Raw genomic sequence first — 18,376 nt, forward strand, 5'->3', positions numbered from 1 at the left:
AGTGAGTGTCTCTGTGTGTATTAGTCAGTAGGTGTCAGGAGTGAGTGTCTCTGTGTGTATTAGTCAGTAGGTGTCAGGAGTGAGTGTCTGTGTGTATTAGTCAGTAGGTGTCAGGAGTGAGTGTCTCTGTGTGTATTAGTCATTAGGTGTCAGGAGTGAGTGTCTCTGTGTGTATTAGTCAGTAGGTGTCAGGAGTGAGTGTCTCTGTGTGTATCAGTCAGTAGGTGTCAGGAGTGAGTGTCTCTGTGTGTATTAGTCAGTAGGTGTCAGGAGTGAGTGTCTCTGTGTGTATTAGTCAGTGGGTATCAGGAGTGAGTGTCTCTGTGTGTATTAGTCAGTGGGTGTCAGGAGTGAGTGTCTCTGTGTGTATTAGTCAGTAGGTGTTAGGAGTGAGTGTCTCTGTGTGTATTAGTCAGTAGGTGTCAGGAGTGAGTGTCTCTGTGTGTATTAGTCAGTAGGTGTCAGGAGTGAGTGTCTCTGTGTGTATTAGTCAGTGGGTGTCAGGAGTGAGTGTCTCTGTGTGTATTAGTCAGTAGGTGTCAGGAGTGAGTGTCTCTGTGTGTATTAGTCAGTAGGTGTCAGGAGTGAGTGTCTCTGTGTGTATTAGTCAGTAGGTGTCAGGAGTGAGTGTCTCTGTGTGTATTAGTCAGTAGGTGTCAGGAGTGAGTGTCTCTGTGTGTATTAGTCAGTAGGTGTCAGGAGTGAGTGTCTCTGTGTGTATCAGTCAGTAGGTGTCAGGAGTGAGTGTCTCTGTGTGTATTAGTCAGAAGGTGTCAGGAGTGAGTGTCTCTGTGTGTATCAGTCAGTAGGTGTCAGGAGTGAGTGTCTCTGTGTGTATCAGTCAGTAGGTGTCAGGAGTGAGTGTCTCTGTGTGTATTAGTCAGTAGGTGTCAGGAGTGAGTGTCTCTGTGTGTATTAGTCAGTGGGTGTCAGGAGTGAGTGTCTCTGTGTGTATTAGTCAGTGGGTGTCAGGAGTGAGTGTCTCTGTGTGTATTAGTCAGTAGGTGTCAGGAGTGAGTGTCTTTGTGTGTATTATTCAGTAGGTGTCAGGAGTGAGTGTCTCTGTGTGTATTAGTCAGTAGGTGTCAGGAGTGAGTGTCTCTGTGTGTATTAGTCAGTAGGTGTCAGGAGTGAGTGTCTCTGTGTGTATTAGTCAGTAGGTGTCAGGAGTGAGTGTCTCTGTGTGTATTAGTCAGTAGGTGTCAGGAGTGAGTGTCTCTGTGTGTATTAGTCAGTAGGTGTCAGGAGTGAGTGTCTCTGTGTGTATTAGTCAGTAGGTGTCAGGAGTGAGTGTCTCTGTGTGTATTAGTCAGTAGGTGTCAGGAGTGAGTGTCTCTGTGTGTATTAGTCAGTAGGTGTTTGTGTGTAACTTCATGCTCAAACTTCCTCCATGCAGCATTAGATGTAATTGATAAATGTACACTGAATGTACAAAACATTAGGAACACCTGCTCTGTCCATGACATAGACTGACCAGGTGAATCTAGGTGAATGCTATGAACCCTGCCCCCCCTCCCCACCCCCTCCCTGCTATCTAACTCCGAAGAATCTTTCTGAGCCCTCTCCCGCTGGGACCAAGCTGTTTTCACATTATTTAAAACTTCCTGCTTGACTACCTTTGTAGACAACCAACACCCCCCTAACAGACAGACAGACGGACAGGCCCCAAGAACACAGAGTATAGGTCTATACAATACACACTGTGAAGTACATGATTACAAAAACACACACTGGTAAAAACATGCATACATCAACGTCATGAATGTCTGTAGCAGTAACGCACACACACACACACACACACACACACACACACACACACACACACACACACACACACACACACACACACACACACACACACACACACACACACACACACACACACACACACTCACACACACACACACACACTCACACACACACACATACACACAGAGAGTGTTCCAACTGCCCCCTCCCTCTGCACATAAAGATGTTGGATGCAGAGTCTGTCTTTAAGTATTTAGAGGTCAGAGTACAGCTCCACTTTATAAATACCATCAATCCTGCTAGTCCAGCATCCCACTCACACAGGGACAAGCAGCACACATACACACGCAAGCAGGAACATACAGACTAGCATATATGCGCATGAGGGGTACTTACATACAGACACATGCACACACCCATTCATGTAGTTCAGCCCTTGAGCTGGTCTTGTCTATTAATGTTGTGTATTATGTCATGTTTAATGTTCTGTGTAGACCCCAGGAAGAGTATTATGTCATGTTCTGTGTAGACCCCAGGAAGAGTATGATGTCATGTTCTGTGTAGACCCCAGGAAGAGTATTATGTCATGTTCTGTGTAGACCCCAGGAAGAGTATTATGTCATGTTCTGTGTAGACCCCAGGAAGAGTATGATGTCATGTTCTGTGTAGACCCCAGGAAGAGTATTATGTCATGTTCTGTGTAGACCCCAGGAAGAGTATTATGTCATGTTCTGTGTAGACCCCAGGAAGAGTATTATGTCATGTGTCATGTTCTGTGTAGACCCCAGGAAGAGTATTATGTCATGTTCTGTGTAGACCCCAGGAAGAGTATTATGTCATGTTCTGTGTAGACCCCAGGAATAGTATTATGTCATGTTCTGTGTAGACCCCAGGAAGAGTATTGCCATGTTTCATGTTCTGTGTAGACCCCAGGAAGAGTATTATGTCATGTTTCATGTTCTGTGTAGACCCCAGGAAGAGTATTATGTCATGTTCTGTGTAGACCCCAGGAAGAGTATTATGTCATGTTCTGTGTAGACCCCAGGAAGAGTATTATGTCATGTTCTGTGTAGACCCCAGGAAGAGTATTATGTCATGTTCTGTGTAGACCCCAGGAAGAGTATTATGTCATGTTCTGTGTAGACCCCAGGAAGAGTATTATGTCATGTTCTGTGTAGACCCCAGGAAGAGTATTATGTCATGTTCTGTGTAGACCCCAGGAAGAGTATTATGTCATGTTCTGTGTAGACCCCAGGAAGAGTATTATGTCATGTTCTGTGTAGACCCCAGGAATAGTATTATGTCATGTTCTGTGTAGACCCCAGGAAGAGTATTATGTCATGTTCTGTGTAGACCCCAGGAAGAGTATGATGTCATGTTCTGTGTAGACCCCAGGAAGAGTATTATGAGTATTAAGAGTATTACACACCTACTCCATACACACATACACTATACACACACTCACACATACTCCATACACACATACTCCATAAATACATACTCCCCACACACACACACACACCACACACACACACACACACACACACACACACACACACACACACACACACACACACACACACACACACACACACACACACACACACACACACACACACACACACACACACACACACACACACTCCATACTCCATACTCCATGCACACATACTCCATACACACACATATATATATATTGTTCTACGGTTATCCTATATGGTGTTCTACAGTTATTCCTATATAGTTGTTCTACAGTTATTCCTATATAGTGTTCTACAGTTATTCCTATATAGTGTTCTACAGTTATTCCTATATAGTGTTCTACAGTTATTCCTATATAGTGTTCTACAGTTATTCCTATATAGTGTTCTACAGTTATTCCTATATAGTGTTCTACAGTTATTCCTATATAGTGTTCTACAGTTATTCCTATATAGTGTTCTACAGTTATTCCTATATAGTTGTTCTACAGTTATTCCTATATAGTGTTCTACAGTTATTCCTATATAGTGTTCTACAGTTATTCCTATATAGTTGTTCTACAGTTATTCCTATATAGTTGTTCTACAGTTATTCCTATATAGTTGTTCTACAGTTATTCCTATATAGTTGTTCTACAGTTATTCATACTCTGTCACTTATACACTGTTTGTCTTTGTCTTGTTTCTTTCTGTCTCTCACCTGAGAGACACACATACAGGGCAGTTCAGTGGAAGAATGCAGGGATAGAGAGAGGTGTGGGGAGGAGGGGGTTAAAGGTATAGTTGGAGGAATTTAGTAGAGCCTGGGGGAGTCAGAGGGGGGAGTCAGGGGGTAGCTGTAAAAACAGGGCCTGATTCATTTAGCAAATGGAGCATCACAGTCTCTCTTTGAGACTCTACCCCTGTCCAGACACACACAGAGACACAGAGACACAGACACAGAGACACACAGAGACACAGAGACACAGGGACACAGACACACAGAGACACAGGGACACAGAGACACAGAGACACAGGGACACAGAGACACAGACACACAGAGACACAGGGACACAGGGACACAGACACACAACTCAGCATGACAGGTCCTGTGCGTCCCATCTCTCTTGGAATCGGGGTCGGTTGGAGGTGGGTGGGGGGTGGGAGGGCGGCACCTGTCAAGGCCAATCCCTGTAGCTCCCCTCTCCTTTTTAAAAATTCCCCCAGAAAGCCAGAAACACACACACTGCCTGCACCGGAAATAGATCAGATATGAAAAAACATCATGCATTCTCAGTCACCCACAGTAAAGGTGTATAGTCAGCATCTAAAGTGAATCACTATTGTGTTTATATCAGTAGATGCCTTAACTCTGGTCTAAACTAAGCTGTGTTCATCTACATTGAAGTGTAAACAACCATATCTGGTTGTCTAGTCGGTCCACTGTATATGAGTGGCTTGGTTACTTCTGTTTTGACAAAGAGTTGAACGGTCCAAGAATAACAACTAGCTGTGCACCTCTGAAAATAATGGAGCGCCGCCATCTTTGTGAAACAGAATAAATCAAGAGAGACTGGTTGACATTTAATTAGGTGAAGGAGTTGCATTTTTGTTTCATTTCACCGCTGGATTCCCTGCCTCTAGCATACACTACAGCTCTGATCATTGTTGTTGAATGTTCCCTCTTTCCACTTCTCTATTTTTCTCTCTATTAAACTGTTTTCTTTCTCTTTCTCTCTTTTCCCCCTTCTCTCTCTCTCTCTCCCTCAACACTTAAATATCCTGTAGTCTACTCCCCCACTCTGACATCAGCGTTCTAAAGCCTAGCAGCGCAATTTCCTCCCAATCCAAACTGGTTGTTCTTTCCCTGAAACTCTAGAGGCAGGCACCGCTCACCTCTGACCCCTGGTCCAGCCCCTGCGGCCCTCTCTGAGGGGGGTGAGAGGTTACAGGTCAGCCCAGTGTCTGTGCTGTGCAGACTGTGTGTCTGCAGGACAGAGTGGGAGCACATGGCCCTCCAGTAATCCCTCTCCAGTTTCCCACAGTAACCAACCACTAACCAGGCAGGCCCTCAGTCTCTGTCCCACAGTCAGCCCCCTGCTCAGCTCTGCTCTGACACACACACACACATGCTCTATTCATAGAAGTAGAATGAATCAAACAGTCTAGAATGGTACAGCCCAATATGGCCGCTGGACTGGTCCATTTGCACTGTTATAGAATATTGCCTTGAATTGGAATGCCCATTTTAGTAGTTCCCATCTTCCCATTTCATAGTTATTGTGTTGTCATCCTGATCCAGATTGATGGACTACAGACTGGAGCACTTACACAGGCTGGCTGGGTTGAGGAAGCAAATGTGTGTATATTCCGCAATTGTGTTTATGGGAGAGCTTCTGTGGTGCTCTGACAGGGTTGGCTCCATGGTGGGACATGTTTATGTGTATCTGTGTGTGTTAGTGTCTCTCCTGACCTCTTTCTTGTCCTCCCTGTATTTCAGAGTTGCGTGACTTTGAACAAGACGACCAGCAGGACATTGAGGTGGATGAGGGGAACACGGCTGTGATCGTATGTCACCTCCCTGAGAGCCAGCCCAAGGCACAGGTCCGCTACAGTGTCAAACAGGAGTGGCTCGAGACCTCCAAGGGTATGGATCAATCATTCTGTTACAGGCCTATTCTCTCTCCCTGTCTAGTTTGCATTCTATCCCCCTCTCACTTCCTCCCACTTTCTCTCTCCTTGTACTCTACTGTAATTAATACTTTTTCTCTCTCTTTGGCATTCTCTCTCTCTTTCGCTCCCCCTCTCTTTATCTCTCTCTCTTTCACTATATCTTTCCCTGGATTACTGGAATGCTGTATCTATCCGAGCTATCTGGCCCATCATTAAACTGCAGGCAATTATCTGGGTAATGTTGAAACATGGGAATACTCTTGTTTATTTTGCAACCATTTATTTCTTGAGTTATTTGAGAGAAAAAGGCCCTCTCTGTGGCTGATATGTAGATGGCTGGGAGCCTTAGGAGGGGATGTGTGGCTTACAGCGAGAGAGAGGGAAATGATAACCACGTTGAGGAGAGTTCACTGTCTCTCTGTGAGACTCAAGGACACCACCATGTGGCTGGTGCTGACAGTGCACTCTGTTGTTGAAAGTGCTGTAGGCCTAAATCAAATCAAATCACATTTTATTGGTCACATACACATGTTTAGCAGATGTTATTGCGGGTGTAGCAAAATGCTTGTGTTCCTAGCTCCAACAGTGCAGTAATATCTAACAATACACAACAATACACACATCAAAAAGTAAAATAATGGAATTAGGAAATATAGAAATATTAGTATGAGCAATGTTGGAGTCCGGAGTATAAATAAATATATATACAGTACCCGTCAAAGGTTTGGACACAGGTTTGGATTTATTTTCATTATTTTAAACATTGTATAATAATAGTGAAGACATCAAAATGGAAATAACACATGGAATCATGTCGTAACCAAAAAAGTGTTAAACAAATAGAAATATATTTTATATTTGAGATTCTTGATTACAGCTTTGTACACTCTTGGCATTCTCTCAACCAGCTTCATGAGATAGTCACCTGGAATGCATTTCAATTAACAGGTGTGCCTTGTTAAAAGGTAATCTATGGAATTTCTTTCATTATTAATGTGTTTGAGCCAATTAGTTGTGTTGTGTGACAAGGTATGGGTGGTATACAGAAGATGGCCCTATTTGGTAAAAGACCAAGTCCATATTATGGCAAGAACAGCTCAAATAAGCAAAGAGAAAAGACAGTCCGTCATTACTTTAAGACATGAAGGTCAGTCAATACAGAAAATGTTATGAACTTTGAAAGTTTCTTCAAGTGCAGTTGCAAAAATCATCAAGCGCTATGATGAAACTGGCTCTCATCAGGACCGCCACAGAGTTACCAGCCTCAGAAATTGCAGCCCAAATAAATTCTTCACAGAGTTCAAGCAACAGACACATCTCAACATCAACTGTTCAGAGGAGACTGCGTGAATCAGGCCTTCGTGGTCGAATTGCTGCAAAGAAACCACTACTAAAGGACACCAATAAGAAGAAGAGACTTGCTTGGTTCAAGAAACATGAGCAAATGGACATTAGACCGGTGGAAATCTGTCCTTTGGTCTGATGAGTCCAAAGTTGAGATTTTTGGTTCCAACTGCCATGTTTTTGTGAGATGCAGAGTAGGTGAGCGGATGATCTCCACATGTGTGGCTTCAAGACTGTTGGAAAAGCCAAGAGTGTGCAAAGCTGATATCAAGGCAAAGGTTACTTTTTTGGTTACTACATGATTCCATATGTGTTATTTCATAGTTTTGATGTCTTCACTGTTATTCTACAATGTAGAAAATCGTAACAATAAAGAAAAACCCTTGAATGGGTAGGTGTTCTAAAACTTTTGACCAGTAGTGTATATATACACAGCTCAAAAAAAATAAAGGGAACACTAAAATAACACATCCTAGATCTGAATGAATGAAATATTCTCATTAAATACTTTTTTCTTTACATAGTTGAATGTGCTGACAACAAAATCACACAAAAATTATCAATGGAAATCAAATTTATCAACCCATGGAGGTCTGGATTTGGATTCACACTCAAAATTAAAGTGGAAAACCACACTACAGGCTGATCCAACTTTGATGTAATGTCCTTAAAACAAGTAAAATTAGGCTCAGTAGTGTGTGTGGCCTCCACGTGCCTATATGACCTCCCTACAACGCCTGGACATGCTCCTGATGAGGTGGCGGATGGTTTCCTGAGGGATCTCCTCCCAGACCTAGACTAAAGCATCCGCCAACTCCTGGACAGTCTGTGGTGCAACGTGGCGTTGGTGGATGGAGCGAAACATGATGTCCCAGATGTGCTCAATTGGATTCAGGTTTGGGGAACGGGCGGGCCAGTCCATAGCATCAATGCCTTCCTCTTGCAGGAACTGCTGACACACTCCAGCCACATGAGGTCTAGCAGTGTCTTGCATTAGGAGGAACCCAGGGCCAACCGCACCAGCATATGGTCTCACAAGGGGTCTGAGGATCTCATCTCGGTACCTAATGGCTGTCAGGCTGGAGGATGTTGCAGGCAGCAGAACGTTCTCCACGGCGTCTCTAGACTCTGTCACGTCTGTCCCATGTGCTCAGTGTGAACCTGCTTTCATCTGTGAAGAGCACAGGGCGGCGCCAGTGGCGAATTTGCCAATCTTGGTGTTCTCTGGCAAATGCCCTCATACCACCCTCATGGAGTCTGTTTCTGACCGTTTGAGCAGACATATGCACATTTGTGGCCTGCTGGAGGTAATTTTGCAGGGCTCTGGCAGTGCTCCTCCTGCTCCTCCTTGCACAAATGCGGAGGTAGCGGTCCTGCTGCTGGGTAGTTGCCCTCCTACGGCCTCCTCCACGTCTCCTGATGTACTGGCCTGTCTCCTGGTAGCGCCTCCATGCTCTGGACACTACGCTGACGGACACAGCAAATCTTCTTGCCACAGCTCGCATTGATGTGCCATCCTGGATGAGCTGCACTACCTGAGCCACTTGTGTGGGTTGAAGACTCCGTCTCATGCTACCACTAGAGTGAAAGCACCGCCAGCATTCAAAAGTGGCCAAAACATCAGCCAGGAAGCATAGGAACTGAGAAGTGGTCTGTGGTCACCACCTGCAGAACCACTCCTTTATTGGGGATGTCTTGCTAATTGCCTATAATTTCCACCTGTTGTCTATTCCATTTGCACAACAGCATGGGAAATGTATTGTCAATCAGGGTTGCTTCCTAAGTGGACAGTGATTTCACAGAAGTGTGATTGACTTGGAGTTACATTGTGTTGTTTAAGTGTTCCCTTTATTTTTTGGAGCAGTGTATTTACAAAAGTATGTGGAAACCCCTTCAACTTAGTGGATTTGGCTATTTCAGCCACACCTGTTGCTGACAGGTGTATAAAGTCAAAGACACAGCCATGCAATCTCCATAGACTATCATTGACAGTAGAATGGCCCGTACTGAAGAGCTCAGTGACTTTCAATGTGGCACCGTCATAGGATACCACCTTTCCAACAAGTCAGTTCGTCAAATTTCGGCCTTGCTAGAGCTGCCCCGGTCAACTATAAGTGATGGTATTGTGACAGCTCAGCTCAGCCGTGAAGTGGTAGGCCACACAAGCTTACAAAACAGGACCGCCACGTGCTGAAGCACCAAGCATGCAAAAATCGTCATGTATTGTATATATGTTATGGGATGAATAGACATTCTGGACAGTAAGTGGATAGAATATGTAGTATACCTGAAGATTATGTAGGATAGAATAGTGTATGTACAGCAATAGTTAAATAGGATGGCCTTGACTAGAATACAGTATATACATATGAAATGGGTAAAACAGTATGTAAACATTATTAAAGTGACCAGTGATTCCATGTCTATGTACATAGGGCAGCAGCATCTAAGGTGCAGGGTTGAGTAACTGGGTGGTACCCGGCTAGTGACCGTGACTTAGTTCAGGGCAGGGTACTGGGTGGAGGCCGGATAGTAATGGCTATTTAACAGTCTGATGGCCTTGAGATATAAGCTGTTTTTCAGTCTCTCGGTCCCGGCTTTAATGGTTAAGCCCGCTCAGGATACTCAAGTCACTATAATTCTGGAGTCACATTTTTTCTAAATAAGAATATAATATGTTTCTAAACACTTCTACATTCATGTGTATGCTACCATGGTTACTGGTAATGAATCGTGAATAATGATGAGTGAGAAAGTTACAGACGCACAAATATCATACCCCCAAGACATGCTAACCTCTCACTATTACAATAACAGGGGAGGTTAGCATTTTTTTTTCATTATTCACAATTCATTCAGGATTATCCATAATCATGGTAGCATCCACATTAATGTAGAAGTGTTTACCTATTCTATTCTTATTTACAATAAAAGAATCCCAATACATTATTTACCATTCATTTCTATTGGGCACAAAATAATCTGAAACACAACCAAAACAAACAAAATGCATCCAACAAATGTGTAGTCACAAGCTTGATGCAGTCATTACACGCTATGCATATGGGACCAAATACTACTTTTGAAAGTACAAAACTTTTGAATTTGTCCTGATACTTTTGGCCGCCTAAAATAGGGGGACTATGTAGAAAAAGTACTGGATTTTCTAAACCGTTCACCTGATATGGATGAAAATACCCCCATATTAAAGCTGACAATCTGCACTTTAACCTCATAGTCATTGTATCATTTCAAATCCAAAGTGCTGGAGTACAGAGCCAAAACAACAACACATGGGTCACTGTCCCAATACTTTTGGAGCTCACTGTACATGGCTTGCCCTGTCTATGCCTAAGGCTTGCCCTGTCTATGCCTAAGGATTACAGCGAATTGTCTCTCGGACCAGTTGTAATTGTGTTGGCCTATCACTATCCAGTACCTACCCAGTGTAGCCTCAATGTTTAAAAACCTCCCTCTGTCTGTCTGTGAACAGGGAACTACTTGATCATGCCATCAGGGAACCTGCAGATAGCCAACGCCACTCTGGACGACGAGGGGCCTTACAAGTGTGCTGCTTACAACCCTGTCACACAGGAAGTCAAGACCTCCACCTCCACTGACCGCCTGCGCATACGCCGTGAGTCACTATGACCAAACACGACCAAACACGACCAAACTCTCATTATGAGCATGATAAAGTGATGTGATTTGTAACATTGAAATACCTCTTAATAAGATTAGAACAAGGCCTGTTAGACTTCATTGATAAACAATCCCTCCCTCCCTCTAGGTTCAACATCAGAGGCGGCCCATATCATCTACCCCCCAGTGTCTCGCTCCATCATGGTCACTAAGGGACAGCGTCTGGTTCTGGAATGTGTGGCCAGCGGCATTCCCACCCCGCAGGTCACATGGGCCAAGGACGGCCAGGACCTGCGTTTCCATAACAACACGCGCTTTCTGCTCAGCAACCTGCTGATTGACTCGGCGGGCGAGGGCGACTCAGGGACGTATGCGTGTCACGCTGACAACGGCATCGGATCGGAGAGCGCCGCTACAGTGATGTATGACGTGCTGGTGTTCGGTGAGTTGGGACGAAACTTTGGGTTCAGTAGGATGATACTAAGATGAGGTGTTATGGAGGTTTGTAGGTTCCTGTTCCTCTGAAGGCCCTGTGTGATGATACATATTACAAGTTGTGAAAGGATCTGAAACAGAGTTACTGTAGCAGTGAGGTGGGGTTAACTTGGCTTATGGAGTCCCTCCATTTGACGTGTGGAGGGACTTGATGATTAGACTGACTCCCGTTTGGCGAAGCGAGAGAATAGTGGGTGCTGTGTGTTTGTGTGTGTGTGAGCTTGGCAGAGCGTTGTTGGGAAACATAAAAGGGCAGGGTTGTGTTATTTAGAATGTGTGTGGAGGCAGAGCTCTCATAGCAGGACTGGGTGAGTGATTTTACACTGGTTCTGTGTGAGTTTGGGTTGTGTGCTCGTCTCGTAGCAGCTGGCACTAATTAAAGTGTGAGGGCTGCTGAAGGGATAATGAATTCTGCCTCTTCATGACCAGCCAACCATCAACTGACTGGCTTGGCCTGTCTCTGCACGGCACTCACTCGTTCACACACACACACACACACACACACACACACACACACACACACACACACACACACACACACACACACACACACACACACACACACACACACACACACACACACACACACACACACACACACACACACACACACACACACACACACACACACACAAATATACATGTACACACACACAAATATACATGAACACACACGCCGGCACGCACAACCATACAAACATACTTAATTAAGACTTAATCAAGCTCACTACCACACAACCATACAGACATACTTAATTAAGACTTAATCAAGCTCACTACCACACAACCATACAGACATACTTAATTAAGACTTAATCAAGCTCACTCCCACACAACCATACAGACATAATTCATTAAGACTTAATCAAGCTCACTCCCACACAACCATACAGACATAATTAAGACTTAATCAAGCTCACTCCCACACAACCATACAGACATAATTAAGACTTAATCAAGCTCACTCCCACACAACCATACAGTCACTCACAATCAGCCATTATTCAAGCATATATGCTAGACATGACCTTACATGATACTCACAATACACAAACAAACCATCTCTCTCTGTCTCTGTAGAGCCTCCCCAGGTGACCGTAGAGCTCCAGCAACAGGAGGTGATGTGGGGGGAGAACGCACGCTTCAGCTGCCAGGCCAGGGGTAAACCCACCCCCTCTGTCGTATGGCTCCACAACGCCCGCCCCCTGGCCACGTCGCCACGCCACCGCCTGTCTGCCCGCGTGCTGCGTGTCATCAACGTGGGCCCACAGGACGATGGCCTGTACCAGTGCATGGCTGAGAACGGCGTGGGCAGCTCACAGGCCGCTGCCAGACTGGTCACCTTGCCAACCAGTAACCCGTCTCGGTCAGGGAAGCTGACGTCCAGCCTGTGTCCCCTGAGCCCAGACAAGGTGCTGCGGGAGCAGGTCCCAATGAAGCCTGGGGCCACGGGGAGCATGCTGACCCTGGACTGCTCTGAGCTGACTGGGCAGATCTCTGTGGCAGAGGCCCCTGTCATCCTCAGCCAGCCCAGGACTGTCAAGGCCGACTTCTATGATCTGACCTGGAAACCTCGCCACGATGGCGGCTCTGCTGTGGTGGAGTACATCGTCAAGTACAGAAAGGTAAAGGCTGGTTAACTCATAAACCCACATGTACTAATACACACAGATAGATTTATATTCGTCTACAACTAAATTTTAAGTTCAGCTTTTATTGTCACATCCATAAGTACAGTGAAATGCTTAACTCGCATGCTCTACCCAACAATGCAGTAATCAATATTTAAATAGTACAACTAATAAAATAAAAAATGAAATAGATATTATATAAAGTTGTCTACAACGACATCTGTCTTTACATGTCCTCACAAACTAACTAATGCCTCCTCTCTTCTCTCCATCAGATTGAGGACCCTCCAGGTGAGTGGACCAGCAGCTGTATATCTGGGTCTCTCCACAAGCTGACCCTGGCCAAGCTGCAGCCAGCCAGTCTGTACGAGGTGGAGATGTCTGCTAAGAACTGTGCTGGCCTGGGACAACCGGCCATGATGACCTTCAGGACAGGCAAAGGTACATTTATTTACCTATTGATTCATTTATTCATCCAAATTATTATCATAAATGCCCCCATGTTGATGCATTCCCCGGTATTTGTGTCTTTTTGCTAATACCCTTGTTTCCGTGCCAACAGGTCGTAGAGGTCCAGGGGGACAGAACGAGCCTCCTAAAACTCCTGCAGTACCATCACCTCGCCTCTCTCGTAAGTCCCCGTCCCCCTCTCCTACTGTCCAGCATGGTTGGAACATAGATGGACCACAGTTCCAACTCTTAACCCTTTCAGCTGTTTCTAACATCCTGACAGTTGTTATTAAACTGTTTGACTAACTGTTAACCCCTCACTCTTCTACTCTGTACTAACATGTGATCTGTCTTGATCTCTCTCTCAATTTTAACACTTAAAGGATGAGCTCACAGTAAGTCTTTGTACATTGTTTACGTTACCTGCTTGTGTCTGTGAGTGTTTTGGCTTTAGTGTTATTGAGAGTGAGTCTGTCCTTGTGTCTGAGTGTTTTAGCTTTAGTGTGTTTGAGAGAGTGAGTCTGTCCTTGTGTCAGTGTGGTTATGTGTGCATTAATATGGACCAATAATAGATTTGATGTCCGTTTAACTTCTATCACTTTTCCACAGCTCCCGAGGCCCCTGATAAGCCCACCATCTCCACGGCGACAGAGACGTCTGCGTACGTAACGTGGATCCCGCGCGGTAACCGTGGTTTCCCCATCCAGTCATTCCGGGTGGAGTTTAAGAAGCTGAAAGGGAAGGGAGGGGGGGAATGGGAGGTGGCTGTCACTAATATCCCCCCCCAACGACTGTCTGTGGAGATCACTGGCCTGGAGAAAGGTGAGCTTCATCACCATCATTACCATCATCATCGTTATCCCTCATGACAAATGGCCTCATCATCCTCATCATTAGAATGACTGATTATCATCAACATTACTGTTTTAGTAATCATCATAATCATACCTATATGAATAATGACTGAGTAATCAACACGGTTACCATCATCATTAGTGTGGTCAGAGAAAGACAGAGGTTTGTTTGGTTATTTTAACCTGTGTGTGCTTTCTGTTTCCCTGTAGGCATGTCTTATAAGTTCCGTGTGTTGGCAGTGAATGTCATTGGCGCCAGCCCCCCCAGTGTCCCCTCTAAGGCCTACACGGTGTTGGGTGGCGGCAGGCCCAACGAACGCCCTGTAGACGGACCATACATCACTTATAATGAAGCCATCAACGAGACCACCATCATCCTCAAATGGACAGTGAGTGGAACAGGCTGTGTGTCCTTTATGTTTGTGTTGTCATCTTATACGTATGGCTGAAAACTCAAATTACTGTCATTTTGTTAATATTCAATCTTTCATATTTTTTCTCACCACAGTACACTGCCGTCAACAACACCCCCGTCTACGGTTTCTACATCTTCTACCGGCCGACAGACAGTGACAACGACAGTGACTATAAGAAGGATGTGGTGGAGGGTGACCGCTACTGGCACTCCATCAGTGACCTGCAGCCTGAGACGGCCTACGACATCAAGATGCAGAGCTTCAACGAGGGGGGAGAGAGCGAGTTTGGCAACGTGGTTATCTTAGAAACTAAAGGTAAGCAGATCTCTGTCTCTACCTGTATAGCCATCTCATTCACACATGTACTCTCACAGAGAAATGATAAAAATGCAACATTGTTTCTAGAATGAATTTGATAACCTGACTGTAATAAATGTTACATCAACTAAATGAACCCCTCCCTCCCCCAGCTCGTCTGAACCAGCGGCCCTCCCCGTCGGAGACGTCGTCCCAGAGACCAGAGCACTCCGGGGGGCCTGTGCCCCGCCCCAGCGACCTCCCCTACCTCATAGTGGGCGTGGTCCTGGGGGCCCTCGTATTCATCATCGTAGCCTTCATCCCCTTCTGCCTGTGGAGAGCCTGGGCCAAAGAGAGTGAGTAGTGACGAGGATGATGATGAGGAGGGTGGTGGTAGTAGTTGTTGGATCAAGTTCGATTTAGTCACAAAAACAACTGTAGTTGTTTGAACTCAAAGAGTATCTCAAATATTCCCCCTCCTGAGGCCTCCTGAGTGGCGCAGCGGTCTAAGGCACCGCATCGCAGTGCTTGAGGAGTCACTACAGCCCCGGGTTCGATCCCAAGCTGTGTCACAGCCGGCCGTGACCGGGAGACCCATGAGGCGGCGCACATTTGGCCCAGCGTCGTCGCGGTTGTGGGAGGGTTTGGCTAGCGACTCCTTGTGACGGGCTGGGCACCTGCAAGGTGACTTTGGTCACCAGTTGGACAGTGTTTTCTCTGACACATGATTTGGCTGGCTTCCGAGCAGTGTGTCAAGAAGCAGTGCGACTTGGTCAGATGGCTCTTGACCTTTGCCTCTCCCGAGTCCGTAGGGGAGTTGCAGCAATGGGACAAGACTGTAACTACCAATTGGGGGTAAAAGTACAAAAAAGTATAATTCTCCTCCCCTTTATGACTTTGATGATAGCTACTTTATTGAGTAAAAATGTACTGACTGTAATATGTGTTTGTCAGATGTATTGAAGCCATCTTAAGATGAATGCACTCTGGAGAAGAGCATCTACTAAATGACTAAAATGTAACTGACCAATCACGCCATTTTGAATGGACTAATCCCTTGATATATCAGCCCTGGAAGTCCTTCCATGTCTAACAACGGTGCTTGTGTTTTCTCCCCTCCAGAGGAAATGTCAGACCTGTGTTTCCCAGCTGTGGCGTCCCCCGTCTCCTCCTGCCAGTACACCATGGTGCCCCTGCAGGGCCTGGCACTGGTCGGGCATTGCCCCCTGGACCCCCACTTGCCCCCACCGCACGCCGTCTACCCACCCATCGGACTGTACACCTCCAACGGGAAACACCATCGGCCCACACACTGCCTGCCAGGACTACATCAGGTCAGACTGAGTTCCATCCTCATTGGGAACCTAAGCTCGCCAAGTTTGTGTCTTGTGCTTCTCACCGATAAATCCCTGTTGGGAGCATATCAGTTTTGGGCACATTGTTTTTCATGAATAACAGAAGTCTAACTGATGTCTCTTGTTCCTGTTGCAGGAGGATGTGCAGTATGATATGGAGTGTGGCACGCTACTAGCACAGACCATGTCAAACGGACACGTCCCAGTCTACCACTACTCTAACAGGTATGTACAGGATGTACTGTTCTCACATCCTCAATTTCAGTCAGTCGGTCCGTCTCTGTGTGTGTATGTACACGTGTGTGTATAGAAGCATTCTCACCCAAACATGTCCCTCCTCTCAGTGAGCCTGAGCATCATGGGGACGGAGAAGATCACTGCTTTCTGCCCGATGACTCCACCCCCCAGCTACTCAACACCTCAGAACAGCCAATCAGCAGTCAGGACCTGACGGGGAACGCCCGTTTTTACAATGGGGATATCATAAAGGAGAATGCCATCAATCAAGGTACAAGTCCGTTCTCACAAAACTTTAACATTATGCAACTTATGCATTTACCTCATGCTTAAGGAGCTATGAATGTGTGTTATACCCACTGCAGATTTCAAATGACCATTTTATATAAACATGTATTTTACTCCCATCTGTCTGTGTAGACCCACCCTGCTCTCCCTCTCCTCTGCTATCACTGGAGGAGGAGAACTCCAAGGCGACAACCTCAGCAGCTACAACACCAGAATCCCAAGATGCACTTCCACTCCAGGAAGTGAACACCCTCCAGAGTGAAACACTGCTGGTAGAACAAGGGACGTCAGATTAAACGGACGCTTGAAAGAACACTATCAGAAAAACAGAAAACAAAAAGTATTTATTTTTGTATCACAGATATTTATATATTTATGCTTTTGTACATAGAAAAACGTTGTTTTATGCTGTGTACAAGGATATGTTCATATTGAAAGACACTTCTCTGTGGGTCCTGTCGCTACAACCAGGACAAAGGGAGTTCCTGTTATCACGCTGTAATCCTACTCTGTGTTATAAAGACAGATCTCTGTTGGTATATATGTCTGCATTTCTTGAATGTGATCCCAATCCTGGTGCCGATTTAAGTAACAAATGAAATCTTCAATAGAATGTGGATGAGATACTAGAGGATGGAGAGAAGTGTCATTCCACTGTCTCTGACTAGGCATCAGCAGCACATCTACCAGTCTCCTCAGTCATTCCCTGTAGAATTCACATTTTCCACAACTCAGACATCTGGTTATTATACTATCCTCGGCTGGAAATAAGAGACCAACGGACAAGGTTGTGCTGCTCGGTTGAGGCGAATAGAGAGCAAGCATTTCGACGAGGTACTACCTGAATATGCTCAATGATAATGCACATTGGACACAACCCAATGTGTATGTTGTGTAACCCTCATGTATGTTGTGATGCAGTGTTGTGTATATACTCCCAGTTCCATCCTGTTCTGTGTTGTCATAGGGGTGCGATTCTCAACGTCTTCCGTTTCGTATAGAAATAACTGAGAAATATTATGCATTTTTCATAATTAACAAAGTATTAACGAACGTATGCAACTTCAAAGCAATCTGCCTTTTGTTCTTTTTACAGTACAGAGAGATTTATATATTGTATAGTTATTTATTTTTGGGAGCATGATTTTCTTCCCTTATCGCTGAATGGGAAAGATTCTGGAAGTTTAATCTGCTCCATTTTATTCTAGACAGAAATGACAGTGTTTATGCTGGCCACTACTCCAAACGACTGTGCCTTGTGAGGGAATCTGACTGGTGTGTCAGTATTATTCTTCCCTCACAACTAGGTGCATCAGTATTAGCCTTCCCCACGAGGCGTCTGAGATGAAAATGAAGGAGTTCCTGAATCTATAAGCCATCTTTATGTGTGTAGACATCGTGGTTATACAGGCAGAAGCACTATTGCATGTAAATAAAGCTAATAATGACATTTCCTTGGTTGTTTTTGCGTTTCATTTTAACCCT

General features: G+C 45.2%; 1 protein-coding gene across 1 annotated transcript in view; it reads left to right on the forward strand.

The window, feature by feature from the left end:
- Positions 1–18,345, forward strand: part of LOC109899261 (brother of CDO) — a 55,342-nt gene extending 36,997 nt beyond the window's left edge. Inside the window, exons 4-17 of the mRNA XM_020494319.2 lie at positions 5,710–5,856; positions 10,720–10,863; positions 11,017–11,310; positions 12,444–12,988; positions 13,270–13,435; positions 13,557–13,625; positions 14,054–14,266; positions 14,509–14,687; positions 14,807–15,029; positions 15,185–15,367; positions 16,134–16,345; positions 16,503–16,591; positions 16,711–16,874; positions 17,024–18,345. Of these exons, the coding sequence (XP_020349908.1) occupies positions 5,710–5,856; positions 10,720–10,863; positions 11,017–11,310; positions 12,444–12,988; positions 13,270–13,435; positions 13,557–13,625; positions 14,054–14,266; positions 14,509–14,687; positions 14,807–15,029; positions 15,185–15,367; positions 16,134–16,345; positions 16,503–16,591; positions 16,711–16,874; positions 17,024–17,187 (2,792 nt within the window). The 3' untranslated portion in view covers positions 17,188–18,345. The remainder of the gene's footprint in view (positions 1–5,709; positions 5,857–10,719; positions 10,864–11,016; positions 11,311–12,443; positions 12,989–13,269; positions 13,436–13,556; positions 13,626–14,053; positions 14,267–14,508; positions 14,688–14,806; positions 15,030–15,184; positions 15,368–16,133; positions 16,346–16,502; positions 16,592–16,710; positions 16,875–17,023) is intronic.
- Positions 18,346–18,376: the final 31 nt, after the last annotated feature.

The sequence above is a fragment of the Oncorhynchus kisutch genome, linkage group LG11, assembly GCF_002021735.2.
Source record: "Oncorhynchus kisutch isolate 150728-3 linkage group LG11, Okis_V2, whole genome shotgun sequence".
In the NCBI taxonomy this organism is placed as follows: domain Eukaryota; kingdom Metazoa; phylum Chordata; class Actinopteri; order Salmoniformes; family Salmonidae; genus Oncorhynchus; species Oncorhynchus kisutch.